We start from the raw sequence: 18,902 nt of genomic DNA, 5'->3' as shown, positions 1-18,902 counted from the left end.
ATTAACTACTGGAGTATTGTTTTCCTGGAAGTCCTGATGTTAGAGCTGCACATCAGGCTCTGACTTCATATTGTGAAGCCAATGAATAGTGACTTCTCAAGCCAATTTGAAAGGCAGATCTCAGTGAGGAATTGTTGGGTTTGGTTTCTTAAAAATGAAGATTGAAAAATTACTTCAAACCAAACAATCAATTTGACCTGAAGGGAAACTGATTAATGCATTATTTTAAAGGAAATATGTTCAAATTAGCACTCCATGTGTTTGATGTGAAATAACTACAGCACTACTTTTAGTAGGGCCCGTAATGGCACTCAGAGTAACACACTTTTCCACATGTCACAGCTTCACAGGAGCTTAGATAATTAATCAGCGCAGGTTTTGATTCCCTTTAACCTGCTTAAGGACCTCGGGCTAGATATGTTTGCTGAGAGACCAAAAAAGCATAAGATACTCTAATGATGTTGCAATAATCACTTCAAGCTAACAAAATTTCCAAAGCTTTTCCATGCAAGCACACAAACACATATGCACTGGCTGATGTTAAATGTGTTTTTTCCACTCTCTCTTTGATCAGTTTTGGTATAGACAGCGTGGCAGTGTGGGTCTGGAGTCTTTATCCGCTGCACGCTTGAGCTCTGGTTTCACCAGTAAACCTGTAATGATATAGAGAGATTGGGGGAAAACTACAGATGTGCACTGCAGGTTCAGAGTCTGAAAGTTTCCTTATAATGATCCTGACTGCAAGAATGTCGTGCTAATGGTTTGTGATTCCTCAGTTTGGTCGCTTCGCTATAAGGTTAAATTGCAACGAACACTGGGTGCATTGAGCTGAACTTTGTGCAGGTTCACTGAAGTTCAGGAAAATAAAGGGCTGCTTTTAAAAAGAAAATTGCTAGAGATGACGAGTACTAAATTATAAAAGATGGTACCATGAAATTATAATGCGCTAGTGATAAATGGCATTTGTGAGAGCCTCATGATTTCAAATAGCAAGTTCACTTTTTGTTCAAGGATTTTCAAGGATATTCGAGGAAATATATATATATATTCATTTACTAAATAATGTCATTTATTTAATAACAAAATGTAATTTATTACCGTGATGCAGTGCTGAAATTTCAATAGCTATTACTCCAATTATCAGTGATCCTTTAAAAGTCATTCTGATCTGTTGATTTGCTGCTAAAGATGATATATGTCTTTAAAAATAGTGTATTTTTAATGTATTATGGTTACATAATAATTTAATTTAAAAGAAAATGGTATGTACTGTTGTTATTATGGTTGTATCTTGTCTTACATTATAATCATCATTATTGTCACTTGAGATCAGTTTACATTTTTCCTTGCTTAATAAAAGTTTTCATTAAATTCAAACAAAGTTATTATATATACAGAGAGAGAGACATACACACATACACACACACATATCATTATTTCATTTTGTTTAGCTATACACTCCTACTGTGTCAAAAATGGTCTCATTTGTGTCTATTTTATTTCAGACAAGCATCTGAGGCAATGTTGAAATTTAAATGAAGCATTACTAAGAGCAACCTACTGAGGCAGTGTCTTGTGTTAATCTCATCTTCCCTGGTTTTATATGACCGCTTTGTTAATGTGTGAAGTTTTAACTGTTAAATCATTTCTTTACCTAATAGTATCAACACACCCTTCCTCTAGAATGACTTTGAAACAGTGGTTCTATTGCTTCTTTCACTGCATACTTAAAACAAAAGCTTCAGCTTTGGAAGACATGTTGTGTGACCTTACTTTTAGTTGTTTGATTAACTACTATATTCATGAAGCGTTATCCTAAGTCTACTCAGGTGATTTTGACTGTTTAAGTTGATCCATCAGGCTTGGCCTTTTGTTTGGGTGAATGCTAGTCTTTCTCTTGTCCAACTGACTCATTCAAAACACACAATGTAGACAAGCAGTTTGAAAAAGCCACAGGCATGGTTTGCGTGCTGCCAACTTTACTTTGTGCTTCACACATAAACCCAGCCATATATACCTCAAGCAATGATTAAGTGCATCACAGAAGCACTGAAACCATGCATCCTCGTATGAAACAACCAAATTGGGGTTAATAGAAAGTAATTTCCTTTTCTTCTTACTTAAAATGTGTTCTGTCCTTTAGGTGGCCTCCGTCATTCATGTCACTGACTGAAGGCCTTCATTGGGCAGCATGCCAATGCATTAAAAGACTTTATAATTACTCATGCATCAAGATTAGCTGGTCGCATGCCCATCTGAACAGATTTGTCTGACTTTAATCAATCTATATGTATTGAAAACAAATAGACATTTATGTATCTGCAAGGTCAGTGACATTATAGTTGCGTAGCTCCCTTGAGGGAACCTCTGTGGCTCCAACGCTTAACGTAGCTACTAATTACCTCTCACACGCGGTGCATTTTTTAAGATCAGACACCAATGTGATGCGAACGAGCAATGGACCATGGTATGTGTATATGCATAATTCAAAAGCTAGGCTGAATATGAGCCTAATGGAAATCATCAACTGCCTAGAGTGGAGATTAACCAGAACAGAAAGGAAGGAGAGTGCCATGAGTAAACTATGCCACAGGTACCAGACCAGACTGTGTCTGATCCTAGTCGCCTGCCAACGAATTAACAAGAGCCCTCAGCACTTGTGTGGTTATCACCCTCGAGTCCCGTCTCAAAATCAAGCTGACCATGTTCACAAGCACATATGCACACCACACTCGGTCTCACTGTCTGCCAAAGACACAAACACTCGGAGGATGGAGGGTGTAAATGACCTTTTAGAGCAGTGGGCTGAAAGACAGCAAAGTGTGAACTGGAATATCAAATAATGTACACAATTCACATCCATATAATACAAACGAATGGCAGCTGGTATAAAATAATTTTTAAATCCTACATAAAAGCAAATATTATCTGCGACTTAAAAACATTCTGCAAGGGATGACTGGGAATATTCCTAGTTATCTCAGTCTTCCTCAAAGTCCTAGCCTCATACAAGTCGATCAAATTATATAAAAAGTGCTTACAGCAATCTTACCACACACTTTAACAATACCCTGCAATCTGTTTCTGACCCATACCAACACACAAATGAGAAAGTAATGACAGATTCAATACAACGAGAGTAAAACATCTTCATGAAAGTACAGTCCACTTTAAAACTGCAAAGCGTCCGCAAGTAGAACATCTCAAGCCAAGGTCAACTTTGAAAGACAACTTAAATACTTTGAAAGAATTATATACCTGCACTCAACAAAAATATATGATTTGAGATTTAATTCAGGTCTAAAGCACAAACAATGCGGGACAAGTTATGATTCAGGTTTTATACTTTAGGTCAGAGGTTTATTCAAATCTCTAACCATAAGCTTTAGCAAACATCCTTAATAACACTGTTTACCAATACATTTTTCAGTGGTTACTGGCTGTAATATTGACGTGAATCTATTCCAACTCGTCCTGTGCTCTAGTAGGCCCAAGTCAAAGCTACATTGGTGCAGAGGAAGGAAAGAGAGGTCGAGGGTGAGCTTTTAAGACTCCAGACTGTGTTGCTCATTGTAAATGGATGTGTCTTGCCTTCTGAAAGCTTTTGAAGTCCTCTCTTGATATAACAGGTCTGTAAAAATCTGTGTAGCCATGACATAACTGAAAGATTGTACCATCAGGGGACTTCTGAGAGCGTTAATGTACCATCACCAGATAAAAAAAAAAAACGTACAGGACCCTTAGAAATGGAGCGCAGCACATACCAAAGATTTCATACTCATTCAGTAGTTTATTTCAAATGTTCTTGAAGTGCATTTCTTTAAAAAAATCATGAATAAAGTGCACAGAAAAGCCCTGGGATAATCCAATTCATATATTTAGCAATATAAATTAAAAAAAAAGCAGTCTTGTATAAAAAAAAAGTCTTGTATGTTTACCAAGGCAGCATTCATTTGATCAAAAATGCACTAAGAACAGTAATATTGCCAAATATTATTACAGTTCAAAATAACTGTTTTCTATCTGAAAATATATTTTAAAAATGTAATTATTATTGTAAAATATAATTTATTTAAAAAGCTGAATTTTCAGCATCATCATTCCAGTCTTAAATGTCACATGGTCCTTCAGAAATTATTCTAATATACTGATTTGCTGTTCAAGAAACATTCCTTATTATTATCAATGTTGAAAACAGTTGTGCTGTTTAATATGTATGTGGAAACCATAATACTTTATTTTTCTGAATATTTTGACAAAATAAAGAACAACATTTAATTTGAAAAACCTAATATTTATTTAATATTCAACATTATTAATGCATTTACTGTCCCATTTGATCAATTTAATATATCATTGAAGAATGAAAGGAATCTTTATATATATATATATATATATATATATATATATATATATATTGAAAGCTAGTGTATGCACACACACACACACACACACACACACACACACACTAGCATTCAAAAGACGTCTATACATACACATTAATACATACAAACATAAAGTTGTTGATCAAAAAGACTTACAATTCTTTTTATTTTAAGTATGTGCATCCCATGAAAGACATCATTTTATATGTTGTAAGATAGGCAGAATAACTTGCCTAGTTGCTGAACAAGCTCTCTCCCTCTTTTGCCTTGAAGGTAATAAAATAGTGGCCATTTCCAGGGATTATGCTATGATTTTTCTGTTAAAGCCATTCGCGTGGACAAGATTTTGACAGATTCAGGGCAGTTAGTGTGATTTCTTTTTACTGCACCCCTTTATAGTGGCTAAAATAGGACACGCTGAATAAATACGGATGCCAAATCTAGAACTTATCACCCTCTCAAGGGCAAACCAGCAATTAATGCTCTCTGCAATCATCACGATTTAATATTGAGATCATTTTATCACTTTCTGTTCTCTCCCGTGATAAAATGTGAACATATATCAGTATAGAACTGAAGAAATAAAAATGTGATAATGAGTTCACAACAGCAGCATCACAATCAGGCAGCTGAGACATTGTGACATCTGCAGTGTCTGGTGAATCTTAAAGAGAAAAGCCTCCAGTCAGACTATAAAAACTGCTGCTTTTAACACCATTAACAACACAGACGTGTGTCACCTTTTAGATATGTTGCCCTTATGAGCTTGTTAAAAGTGTATGCGATTGACAGTATTTATCCAGATTGTGTTTTTTTAAGACCATCAGGAATGAGCCAGCTGTTATGGAAATTTTTTTTTATTTATTTTTGCCATATATACGGCAATACAGCCAATTAAATGTGTAATGTATGTTTGTGATAAATTGAAAAAGGAAGTTGTACTCTCCATGGTTTTATAATTAACATAAATTAATTATTTAAATTTAATTTAATTTATTAAATCAATTACTAATTGTATATATATACTAAAACTGAAATAAGAATTTATAAAAACAATACAGACATTTAAAAACTACAAAATCACCAAAATTTAAACGACGAAAATTTAAACAAAAATATAAATAAATAAATATAAAAATAAAAACGAAATCAAAATATATATATATATATATATATATATATATATATATATATATATATATATATATATATATATATATCAATCTCTAACTAGTGACTAAAATAACTGATTAGAATATTTTCAAAAACAATAATGACTTTGCTGTCACCTAGTGGTCAACAGGATAATAAGCTGTTAAAACAGCAGAAACTGTTAGATCAAATACAATCAGATCTGCATTGCAGATGTTGTGCAGTTTGTTTCTTCTCTATCATTATATATTAACTTGTATGACTGAAAACATAATTGGAACAGGTGCTTTGAATAACAGTACAATCAAAAAGCCATGAAGCATCATAAGAAACTGATTCACTGACCTTCCACTTATCAGTTTAATTCTTTCATTTCAGCTAAAAGAAGCACTTCAAAAGGCCTTCTCGTCCCGTAGACTTTGACTGTGTAAGTGCCCCAGGCCCAGGTTTCAGAGGACATTCAAATGTATCATTTCATACAATGAATTTCTTAATTGGCCTATCTATTTTGTTTGAATGCCTAAAGTTTACAAAAGTTCAAAATATTTTCATTCCTAAAAAATTGCATTTTAGATGTGTGATATTCAAGTGAACAGAATAAAATCACACTTGTATGTCTTCAGACTTTTCTTTTTCTTCTATCTTCAGGGGGTATTCCAGAAAGCAGGTTATGTGACATACCCAGGTATGTTTAAGAGTAAGTAAATGGATAACCTCAACTTTCGGTTCCAAAAACGGAGGTAACTTTCAGGTTATGTTAGTTGTCATAGCAGCTCACTCTCTGCTCTGGAGCAGGTTATGTTCCAGGATTAGTTCACTTCAGCGAGCCTTCAGTGGGCGTGACAGATACCGCACAACATTATATAATATTAGAATATGTAATATAGCCTATTATATATATATATATATATATATATATATATATATATATATATATATATATATATATATATATATATATATATATATATATATATATATATATATATATATATATATGTATGTATGTTAATGAGGAAGCGCTAATATAAGTAATAAATAAGGTAATATATTATTCTAATATGATTATTTCTTTTATTGGCATATATAAGAGTTATCTGTAAATTATGTATTAAGAGGTATGTATAAATTATAAAACACTATGACAAGGTAATGTTTAACTTATATATATTTATATATTTTATTTATTATATGTTATATCTCACTGCATGGAGTGGCATTTTTCTATAATGTCTAAATTCTAAATCAAAATACATATCTGATATGACTTAATGTATAATTAGCATAAAACAAACAATATAATTCACATTCTCAAGTATTAAAGATTAAATGGAAAAAATAAAAATGATTGCACAGCCATTAATTAGGTGGCGATATGCTCTAAGCATGTAATCAACTAATTAACAAAAGAAGAAGAAAGAAACAGCATGGCGCGCTTTTTCTTAGCGTCCGTTTCTATAGTGATTCGTCGATTCGTCGCTCTGTTGAGAATGTCTTGAGTCTTAACCAGGAACATACTCTGAGTTGAATTAACTTACTCCCGGACGAGTTTTTGGAACCACATACCTCGAGTAAGCAAGGGGTAAGTTAACCCTGCTTTCTGGAATACCCCCCAGATATTTTGTTGTTGTTGTTGTTTACACTTGTGTTTACCTTTAACAATCTTAAAAGTTTATAATAAACAAAGGTCAACTTGTATTAACTAACTGTATAAAGACTGTGGCAAATAATCCTAGCCCACATATACACTTTACATTAATTAATATAACAAAATAAAAATGGAAGAATGTTAAATGTTTTATTTCAGCGCCAACTATGTTAATAAGGACAGAGACAGAGGCATAAACTGGAAGAAGCACATATAGCCTACACTGCTGAGCCCTTTAACCGTACAGTGCAGTGTTAGAGCAACATATCATTTTTCATCTTTGACTTCTTGGACATATTGTGTCGAATAAATGTTTGTCCTCACAACTGTTACCAAGGGGAGGCGGGAATTAGTGCAAACCATCCTGTCAATCTGAGTCTGTGCGATCATTATTCAAAGAAAACTGACCAGTCACCGTTACTGCGCACGGCCAGGCCAGCCTCCTTAAATGGTTGCCATGTTGGAGTAAAGCCCTTCTTGGATTGTAATTTCGCACATTTCAAAGAAGAAGAAGAAGAAGAAGAAGAAGAAAAGAGTAAATTACAGAAGTTCTAAGCGACCATGCATTATAATCTTTTTTCCTATTTGTTTTCTCATTATAACGACTTAATTTTCTCGTTATCTCGACATAACGAAAGTCGTTTTCTCGTTATAACGACTTAATTTTCTCGTTATCTCGACATAACGAAAGTCGTTTTCTTGTTATAATGACTTAATTTTCTCGTTATCTCGACATAACGAAAGTCGTTTTCTCGTTATAACGACTTAATTTTCTCTAATAAGTTACAAAACTGCGCCAGCAGGTGGCACTATAGACCTGAGTATAACTGATGGGGTGTTGTACACTGTCCACTTTACTGTACGCGGACCTTCCTCGTGATCGCTATAATGTGTGCAGTCTTGTTCATCACTGACATTTAATTAAATCATAAATGTTAAATGCTTTAATCAACATGATTATTTTGTGTATTATGTTCTTGCTAGATGCATGAGTTTCACCAACGTGTTTTGGGTCATAAAATAACTGCTTATCAAAACCAAGGTTGATGTCACTGTATTCTGTTTGCACCTATATCTTTATTTGTGCTTCTTTTAGGCACATGATTAGGTAGTTAATAAGCGGAAATGTTCTGTGTATCTACAGTAGGACAGGTTTTAACGATGTAGGCTATTTGTGATGTGCTTTTTTTCCTTATTATTAATCTTTATTGTTAACCATATTGATGAGAAATGTGATGTATATGTAAAATGCATAGGCTAATTTCATTCAGTTTTGTTCTATAATGTTGTAATCGTTTCTTTTTCTGCACACACACACATACACTGCACATGAACGATCTTTTCTAACAGAAGCGTGTAACGCACATGATATCTGCCACAGCATATAATGACTAATAAAAATTACAAATTATATATAATTTTATTTCAAACAAATGGAAAAGTAAAAGTGAGTTTAATCCAAGCAGCTCAAGATCTTCGTATAGCTCTGCATCCTTCTGAAGGCACTCCGTCTGTGTTCGCGGTGTTTCCATTTAAACATGTTAATTACAAAAACAAAACGTTTGGTGTAACGTTACTGTCTCTGGAAAAATCAACAGTGATTGATCAGCCTTTATTTACGTACAGTATTGTAGACGTTATTACCTAGGCGAAGCAAGATTTGTTGATTACAGAAAGAGCGCCTGCATGGTTGTCCATCAGATGCCTGTCAAAGTTGAGTTCGTTACTATAGCAACAGTAAAACTGTCATGTCGTTATAACGAGAAAACAAACTTTCGTTATGTCGAGATAACGAGAAAAATAAGTCGTTAGACATATAGACGTGTTTTCATTTTCGTGTATTTTCTATACACAAATGAACTCGGGTAATTCAATTCCAATAATTTGCATAACAACTAGTTTTGTGGTTATTATATTATATTATATTAACATTTCATTTCATTTGTCGTCAGAATCCATTAGGCTTAAAAACAACTGAGCATCACAACTTAATCCTTAAAAAAAGAAAAAAGGATGGATTGTATTTGGGGATCTGGCAACCGCATGCATCAGCGTTCACTGTAATCTGGTCTGAACCACACGCATCTTATTTTCTCGTTGTTCAACTGCAATTTTGTCTCTTAAATAATTAGATTTGCTTATCATGTAACTGATATTCCCAGAATTTGCCCGGGTGAAAGCTTTTGTCCGGAAAAATAGCATTCAAGATGGGTTGCGCTGGATTCACCTGCTCCAAGAACTCCCTGTGCGCGCTCAACATCCTCTATGTGGTGAGTAACCATATGGAAGATCTTTACCAGCCTTCATCATAACATTAGCACATCTGCTTCATAAATACTCATATGTCTCATATATACTCTGTGTCCCAGGTTTCATGTGAATTATTTAGAGAGATTCTTTGTGTGGAATTAGGCCGATGAGCGCTTCTGGATTCACGCGCAGCTTGTAGAGGAACATCCCGGCTTCCTCGCTACTCGTCTGTTTTGGCAAAGCCGCATCCTGCTTTTGTTCTACTTTTACTGAGATCCTGCTTCATTATTAGTCAGCTGATGTTGTGGTGCTGCTGATTAAGCTATTATCTGGACTCACCATTTACATTAGATTAGAAAGAAAGCTTGATTATGAGCTGGGATCATTCACTGTTACTTAATGGGTGGACGCAGTAGTTCAGGTGTCATTTCTCTTGGTTGGGAAATGGACTAACCTTTAAATACTCATTGCTGCTTTAAGGAATGAATAGGCTTAAACATTTTGTATTATAATGTGTGCTTGTGTTTTATTGCTCAAGTGACATCACAGCTGTTGTTGGGCCATTCTCAGAAAACGAAGCCATTTGCCTGCCATTTGTTTTCCCATGAATCACCACTGGCAGATTTAACAGGAACCTGAACCTAGTCACACGATTTGACAGATTTAACTTTAATTGTGTGTGTGTGTGTGTGTGTTTCATTTAAAACATTTCAATTAGTTTATTAATTAGTAACTTTTTAGTTTTTCCTTGGCTATAAATATATAGATACTTTAAGATTCTGCCATCATTAAAATAATTTAAGAAAAATGTAAAAGTTGACCTCAATCGGTTTGGAATCGGAAAATGTAATTCTGAGTATTGAAAATCAAAGCATTTATTGAAATGAAGTGGAATCTCCTGAGATTTACTTTGTTATTGCTGTATTTCCTTGATTTGCTGTCTTAATCCCTCATTATTTGCCTTTGTTCCCCTCATTAATGATGTTGTATTCTCCTTCTTCACCAGTATTATTTTAGTATTATTTATATATTATATTTATATTTTGAATTAGCTTTCATTTTTATATTATATTTTCTGGTTTGGCTTTTTTTATTTATTTATTTATAGATTTTTATTTAGCTTTCATTTATATTTATTTCAGTAATTTTATACTTCAACTTATTTCAGTAATTTTCCAAGGAAACATTTCTCATTTTGTTAGAATTTTCAGTTTTTTAAAAGTTTGGTTTCATCTAATATTTGTATTTTATTTTAATATTTTGGATAGTTTTTCTTAACACTAACAGAACTGTTCCTCCCGGTCTTCAGATGGTGAGCTTGCTGATGATCGGCATCGCTGCCTGGGGAAAGTGTTTTGGGTTGGTGTCGAGCTTCCAGGTGGTGGGTGGCATCATTGGAGTGGGGGTCTTCCTCTTCTTTGTTGCTCTAGTTGGACTTATTGGTGCCATGAAGCACCACCAGGTTCTGCTGTTCTTTGTATCCTTCACTATGATCGAATGAATAAATCATTTTAAATGTACTTTTGCAATAATTATGTCAGGGTTTTAAAGGTAATGATGTGATGCATGTAAAACAGTTTCCACAAATCTTCATTTTCTTGGTGTATGTAGTAAGATCCATGCTTGTAGTGTCCGGTTTCATAAGATAAACTGGACATTACTGGGGAAAAAAAAAACAGAATAAAATAGCCAGCTAATATTATTGATACATTTTAATATAATTATTTTAAATGGCCTCATGCAAACAAAACAGTATGTGTGTTGATAATGTGTCAGCTTTTTGCATTCCATTGAATGATATGCTCTGTTTTTCCTCATTGCTTTTGGAAATAAGGATTATGATCTTCTCATGAAATGCATTTCACTCTGTGACCATAGAGTGGTGCAGTTAACATGATAAATGAGAGTGCATACCAGGGAACTACTTGTAATGCAAAAAAAAAAGAAAAAAAAAAGGAATAAAGGCTCTCAAATGAAATTAAATGAACTAATCCCGAGACAAATTTGGGCAATTACTACAAATATGCTGTAAGAAGTTTATATATCATTACACACTGTTGATCATGTAATGATTTCATGATTATTCTTGTAGTCTTTTAAGGGATAAGAAACTATTTCAGTATATTACATTTCATTCTCAATAAAACATCAAATAAATCATGTTTGTATTTAGAGCATAGCGTAATACAATTATCTGTGTCTTTGCCGTTTATTATTGGATTTCAAGAGAAAACTCACAAACAAGCACTAAATGTGCCTTAATTTACGTTATGTCTTATTGAGTCTAATTTAGTTTTATTTAAAGTTCTGATATTAAATAGAGAAGATAGTGGAAGACTTGGTGTGAATAGTGGCATTACTCTGAATATTTCTGCATTGTATTTTCGTGTTGCAATCCTTAATTCAATGTCAATAGTACATGATTATCCTGTTCCTGGTGTTTGTAGTTCAGTTTTCAGTGTCTAGTGCGTGTCTGGCTATCAATGAGGAGCAACAGGTAAGACTGATCACTGCACTTCACTATATGCTCATATAAATCCGCTCTGGTGCTCTTTAGACTTGGAAATGTGCTACAAATATACAGGACCACTCAAAAAGTTGGGGTCAATAAGATATATATATATTAATAAATTAATATTTTTATTTAGCATGGACACATTAAATTGATCAAAAGTGATTTTAATTTCATATAAATGCTGTTCTTCATCAAAGAATCCTGGAAAAGAAATGTTTAATATATAAAATATAATGTTTTATATATAAAAAATCACTGGAATAAATTACTGTCATTCATTTTAAAATATATCCTAATAGAAAATGTTAATGATAATTTTGTAATATTTCAGTTTTTACTGTATTTTTGTATTTTGCTGTATTAAATGCAGCCTTGGAGAGCATAAGAGACTCCGAAATGTTAAAAATCTTACCGTGCCTAAACATTTGAATGTTTAAATGTAGAAATGTACACATATTTGGTGTTGCCAATAAAGGGTCTAAAATGAAATCATTTGCACATCTGCCAATAGACCCTTGCAAACTCAGATCTGTGTAAATAAAGACTTTTGTTTTGTATTGATCGCTTTTTCATGAGCTCACATGTGTTTCATCCCTGTGTGTAGAACCACCTGTTGGAGGTGGGCTGGAATAACTCTCTGACCACTCAGAGGGACGTGGAGAAGAGTCTGAACTGCTGCGGTTTCTCCCATATGGATGTCAATGGAAGCTGTGCTGCTGTAATTTCTTCTTTCATTGTTCTTTTGTTATGTTCCAGTAGCATTACATGTGCTGAACGATATAAACAATACCTGGCTGTGTGTGATAATGGTTGTGCTACTTAATTGTTTGCTGATGGTAGCATAATGAACTGCAAGTGTGTGACAAGTTAGTTAATCACATTATTTGTTCCATTATAATGACTCGGTGCCCTTGTGCAGCCCTGCTTTCTGTACAGCACTTGCACCACATGTGCAGCAAAGATCCAGGAGCACGCCGGCGAGGTGCTGCGCTTCGTCGGAGGGATCGGCCTTTTCTTCAGCTTCACTGAGGTCAGCCTGCTAAACTAACTTTATGCTTTCTCTCCAGAAAAAGTTTTTGGAAAAAGTATACAGAACTTGCAGATTTGCTGAAAGTGTACTCGCCCTCAGGCAATCCAAGATGTAGATGAGTCTGTTCTGATGGAGATCAGTGATCATTACATCACTTGCTCACCAACGGATCCACTGCAGTGAATGGGTGCCGTCAGAATGAGAGTCCAAACAGCTGATAAAGACATCACAATAATCCACAAGGAATCCACACGACTCCAGTCCATCATAACTCGTGAAGAGGTGACATCTCCTGAAGTTAAAAGCTGCATTTTTGTTATAAACAAATCTATCAAGACATTTTAACACAAGTCCTCTATCAATTATATTGCTTTGTCCAGTGCAAAAGTCATCTTATCTGAATCAGGAGAGAATTATGCACAGATCAAGCACTATTTGCAAGCAAAAACAGTCTAGAACAGCTTTAAACAAATATGTTTTGGAAGGACAACATGGGATGGACCTTTTCACTGGAGAAAGTTATTATGGATTATTGAAAGAAGCTAAGAACTTAAAAGGCCTTTTATCGCAATCATTCAGCTTTTCACTTCGTAAAATTTTCATTTATGGACTTGAGACGTTTGGATTATTGTGATGTTTTTATCAGCTGTTTGGAGTCTCATTCTGACGGCACCCATTCACTGCAGAGGATCAATTTATGAGCAAGTAACGTAATGCAAAATTTCTCCAAATCCATTCGGATAAAGAAACAAACTCAGCTACAAGTTTCATTTTTGGGTGGACTATTCTTTTAAATGGTTAACTAAGTTTCCTCCCGTCATTCTGCTTATTTCAGATCCTGGGGGTTTGGCTGACATACAGGTACAGAAACCAAAAGGACCCGCGGGCGAATCCCAGCGCCTTCCTGTAGGTTTGATTCTTATGCTGAATTCTCTGGGTTTGTCGTCTGAACACTGGATTTCTCATTGGAGCTGTTTGCTTTTACTGAAGAGGAGACCAGCCTGTGTGTTCTTGCTGCTATACATTATTATGTGCTTGATTTTTCAAGAGTACAGTGTGACAGCACTCTACTGTACGTTATGAGAAGAATTCCTCTCAATGAATGAACAGAACAGCAAATACTAGTATGCAGTACTTACACTAATGGGGTTAACAACAAAGACCAGTTGATTTGATGTAAACAGCTTTATTTTATTGGTAAAAAACATTAACAGAATATGAGCTGCTGTGATCAAAATCTGCAGTGTGTGAGCATGACACTATTTATGTTGCCAGTTTTTATGTACTGACAATATCAAAATGCATCCATAAAAAAATTCCACATTGATTTATTATAATAAACGCACATGTTATCAATTAGCATGAATGATAAGAGTAAAATTGAAGTTGCTCTGAATCAATGTAATGCTATTAACACTAAATAAATGCTAGATACGTTATTGGACTTCATAATTAGTATGACAAATGCAATTAAATTCAAAAATCGATGGAAAAATGTTTTCTTGAGCACTGTTTAGTTATCTCAGATTTCATATTACATATTTATCTGCGTTTTTTTTTTTTCAAATTATGCGTGTGTTACTTAGTTTACCAACTTGATTTTGTGTATCGTTCTGTCTTCTTGCATGAGTTCCTCATTGAAATGTACATCTGTATCCAATGGTTCTGTGAACTATGCTCTCAAGCATTTGAAATCAGAAAAAAATAAAAACTCTGAGGACACAATTGTACTTTAACTTATTTTTGTCTTTGTGTAACTTAACTGCTGGTTTTCCACAATGCTTATGGCAAATGCTTGTATTGTCTGAAATCTTATTACATTTAATTTGAATATTTCAGGAGAGCAACTTCCTCTATCCTCAAACCAATCAGAGACTGACACGCTCCAGCTCAGTGTATTACAAAGGCAGATAGTAACCAGGCAACAGTATGGCTCAGGAAAACATGCTGCCAGTTACTCCGACTCCTCCCTCCAGGATACTAGCCGGAGGAGACTCCGTTAAAGGGACAGTTACATAAACTATCCATCGTCATCCATTAACTTAGTACATAGTTTTTTTTTTTTATAAAACTTTGCCAATGTCTACCAGCAACTGCGTGATTACGACATTATTCAAAATATCTTTATTATTGTTCAGTAGAAAAAACAAATTCAAACAGGTTTTGAGCAAGTAGATGGTGAGTGAAAATTTACATTTTTGGGTGAACTGTCCCTTTAAGACCCACTCGGCCTCTGCTTTGAATAACCATTGCAAACATAACTGCTTAAACAAATGACCAGGATAAACACGTTGTCAAGAAACTTCATTTATTGAAAAAACATAAAAAGAAAGCTTTAAGTTTTACCGTAACAATCTCCTCTAACACATTTTTTTTTTAAATTTTGTACAGTACAGTGCGTTTCATGCCATCAGTAAACAAATGACAGAATAATAGTGACCGTCAGGGAAGTAATATCCTTTTGGCGGACAAAAAGACTAGGCTTTTGTGTTCACAACTCTGTCTTCAGAAACTTCAAGGCTCTTTGCATGTTGCTCAACACTGTGGAAACAAAACCAAATGAATGATGCAGTCAGTATGATGACGTGGAATAACTAATGTTGGCATTACGACAGCTTTCAGACTTACAGAGTTTCATATCAGCAGGTTCATAGGCGTACAAACGGTTGGAATAACGGCCGGTGATGTCTGCACGAACAGTCATAGAGGGATCTGGAAAACGAGAAGGATTTGAATCATTCATGCAGACTATTTCATAATGTGTAGCATTGTTTGTATCTGTCATGAATAAATCAACTCACCGACAAAGAGGATTCTGGGAACGTACTGGCCATCAGGAGACAAGTGTTTATCTGTTGTCTCGTACTGTAAAAGACAAGACTTTGTCAATTTACAGACATCTATACACATAACAGACGGACTAGAACCTAGAGATTAATGCATTAACTACATTATACATTAATTAACAGAGCTATACAATTGTCACAGTACTTATTTTATGTTAGTTAATAAAAAATGCTGTTCATTGTTAGTTCATGTTAGACATTGAGTAATATTAACATTAGCAGTGTAAATTTTGTTTTAGTTAATAATGGAATTAACATGAACTAAGTTTAATAAATGCCTTAAAATTAGTGTTACTCACCACCAAGTTCAAGATCACAAATTCCTCATCGGCCAACGTCTGGATGACTTTATCCTCAGCGAAAGCCTTCTTCAGAGCTGATTAAATTATATAAAACATATCCAAATAAAATAATAATGCAAACATTGAGAGTTTTGAACTAACCAACAGTGAAAATGTCAGAGTAAAAGTCAAGCCTTACCCTGGCTGTGTGGACAGTCCTCCAGGTGAAAGATGACCATGAGGGGCTTGTTTCTAATTAAACAGATTATTCAAGTTCATCAATAATCAATAAACACCATATACTCTATATAATGCAAGCTTTTCTCACTTGGATCGTGACCAAAACAGAGCTTCCTCATAAGTCTGTGCCCAAATCAGCTGATCACCCCATCCTGAAAGGAAAAGAATACCGAATATGAATCATAAATGCAACTTTAAAGAAACTGTTGCTTAGTTTTTGCATGTATAGTTGATATGCAGCTTTAGTTATGCTATTCTAATGGCTCACTACAGCACTCTTCTTAGCTTTAGTTTTACAAAAGCCACTGAAAATAATATGCTGGCGTGTTTTCATGAAGCTGACCTCTGGAGAGGGTCTGAGGAATCCTCTTCTCTTTCTTGGGAGTGGTCGTGTCAGGCTTCCCCATGACAGAAGACAAGGTCACCAGGACCAAGAGCACCGACAGTAATCCTTTAAGCATCTTCATAAGCTAAAAGAATGAAACATTTCAATATATAGAAGTTAGGAAATGACAAAGCATGCTTTTCACCATCAGTCCCAGCAGTTAGTGGTGTTGCTTGCTGGAAAACAACCTGTAGCAAAGCTTTCAGAGAAATATAGCAGCACAAGTCCCTGTAATGTTGGTTTCTCACCTGTTCTCGTCTGTGCCCTGCTGAGTGAGTTCAGACTTAGACTCCTGGTCTCTCTCTCTCTCTCACCTGTATAGCTCTTATACATGTTCACCTGAAGCTCCGCCCACCCCTCTTCTGTTCTGGAATGTGATTCTGTGCTTTAATGCTATTCAGCCTTATTTTGCAAGCAAACTTTGCATTGAGCCTGGCACCAAAGACAGGTCACCAGATAGTCGTGATAAGCTACTGAAGGCTAGTATGATTGGGCTTTTTAGGATTGGCTGATCTCTGATCCGTGATGTCAGAGGGCTACATTAATGGGCTTTCGTAATTTAATGCATGACGTGGTGTTAGAATGAGAAACCCATCAATCGACAGATTTGAATTATCTTTATATGTTATTGAAAAATGTGTAATTGCATCTGCATGCAATCTGCATGTAAGAATATTTGGACATTTTAACTGAGTAGTGCATTATAATCTGTCCTGTGTGTATTGTATACAGGATTCCTAATATAATCTATATACAATGTCTAGTTTGCTGCTAATCCTGCCCTTTAAACATTTGCTTAATGAAGCGCTCAAAAGGAAGCTTCTCGAACACTGTTCCTTGACAAGGCTGACGTGTCCTTAAGACGAAGAATTTTGGTGAATCTTTTTTTCTGTGTAACCGTTTATTATTATTAAAAATATATCTTTTCTTTTCTTTTCTCTCTTTTCATTTATTTTGTTTTATGAAATAGCAGTTCTTGTAAAGGAAAAGCATTGCAAGTGACATTTTGGTAAATCATTTTGAAATGATACTGATATCTCTATTACATGTCAGTTGTAGACGTTATTGTGTAACATCCTCTGTGGAGTTGCTCAAACGTAGGCAATGTTAACACTTCCGGAGCAAGTCATTGCTGGTGAGCTGGAGAGGTACGTGTAGCTCATTTCATCTTCTCTGAAAAATGACTTTCTCTGAAACGAAGGCCTGACAAAGCCTCTTTCCAGTATAGCGGCTGTGGGGTAATATGACCAGCCGAGGATCAATGGTGTCTTTGTGCCGAGTGGAATTAAATCCACAACAACCAGCTCCACTCAGACTCAATGAATCCAGTCTTTTTATGACTTCACTCTCTCTGTCCTTCAGCTGGCCATTTCACTGTCCCTAGATATTATTCTGATAATGATAGGTACTACTTACTCCGACTTACAAACTAAAGGTTTGCCACACACACACACACACACACACAAATACACGCACACACACAAAACAGACAACTGAGGATGTGCTTCAACTATGTCAACTATTATTTGATCCTTATATCAAAGTAAAAGGTACTTAACCTTCAGGAAATATATGTAATAATAATAATTATAATAATAACAAACATATAATTATAGAATAAAGCTAAATGAATGAATGAATGGATGATTGAATGAATGAATGAATGAATGGATGATTGAATGAATGAATGATGCATTTATATAAATAGAACACTACGTAATATAATAAAATAACATTATTTTAAATAATATAATATATTTTAAGAAAGAAGTCTCATATGTCCACCAAGTCAGCATTAATTTAATTAAAAAAACTGTAACATTGTGAAATATTATTGGCATTTAAAATGAATGTTTTCCTATTTTAATTCATTTTAAATTGTAATTTATTCCTGTGATGAAAGCTGAATTTTCAGCATCATTACTCCAGTCTTCAGTGTCACGTGATCCTACAGAAATCAGTTTAATATGCTGATTTGCTGCTCAAGAAACATTTCTTATTACTATCAACTTGGGAAAACATTTGTGATTAAATATTTCTGTGGAAACCATGCATTATTGATACATAATTTTCAGGATTCTTGGATTAACAGAAAGACCAAAAGACAGCATTTACTTGAAATATAAATATTTTGCATAAATTAATATGTAATATATTTGTAATAATGTAT

General features: G+C 34.6%; 2 protein-coding genes across 2 annotated transcripts; one reads left to right on the top strand and one right to left on the bottom strand.

The window, feature by feature from the left end:
- Positions 1-9,224: 9,224 nt before the first annotated feature.
- On the top strand, positions 9,225-14,690 carry tspan13b (tetraspanin 13b). The gene is made up of 6 exons (XM_059510299.1): positions 9,225-9,455; positions 10,745-10,912; positions 11,852-11,932; positions 12,555-12,668; positions 12,870-12,980; positions 13,816-14,690. The coding sequence occupies exons 1-6, from the start codon at positions 9,393-9,395 to the stop codon at positions 13,888-13,890; spliced, it is 612 nt and encodes a 203-aa protein (XP_059366282.1). The 5' UTR covers positions 9,225-9,392; the 3' UTR covers positions 13,891-14,690.
- Positions 14,691-15,303: 613 nt separating this feature from the next.
- LOC132104746 (anterior gradient protein 2 homolog) lies at positions 15,304-17,118 on the bottom strand. The gene is made up of 8 exons (XM_059510298.1): positions 16,981-17,118; positions 16,691-16,817; positions 16,436-16,499; positions 16,307-16,359; positions 16,126-16,202; positions 15,782-15,845; positions 15,609-15,692; positions 15,304-15,521 (listed from the first exon to the last, which is right to left on the bottom strand). The coding sequence occupies exons 2-8, from the start codon at positions 16,812-16,814 to the stop codon at positions 15,472-15,474; spliced, it is 516 nt and encodes a 171-aa protein (XP_059366281.1). The 5' UTR covers positions 16,815-16,817; positions 16,981-17,118; the 3' UTR covers positions 15,304-15,471.
- Between the last annotated feature and the right edge of the window lie 1,784 nt (positions 17,119-18,902).

Source organism: Carassius carassius, chromosome 25, assembly GCF_963082965.1.
Source record: "Carassius carassius chromosome 25, fCarCar2.1, whole genome shotgun sequence".
NCBI classification, from domain to species: Eukaryota; Metazoa; Chordata; class Actinopteri; order Cypriniformes; family Cyprinidae; genus Carassius; species Carassius carassius.
This window is presented reverse-complemented; position numbering and strand designations above follow the sequence as displayed.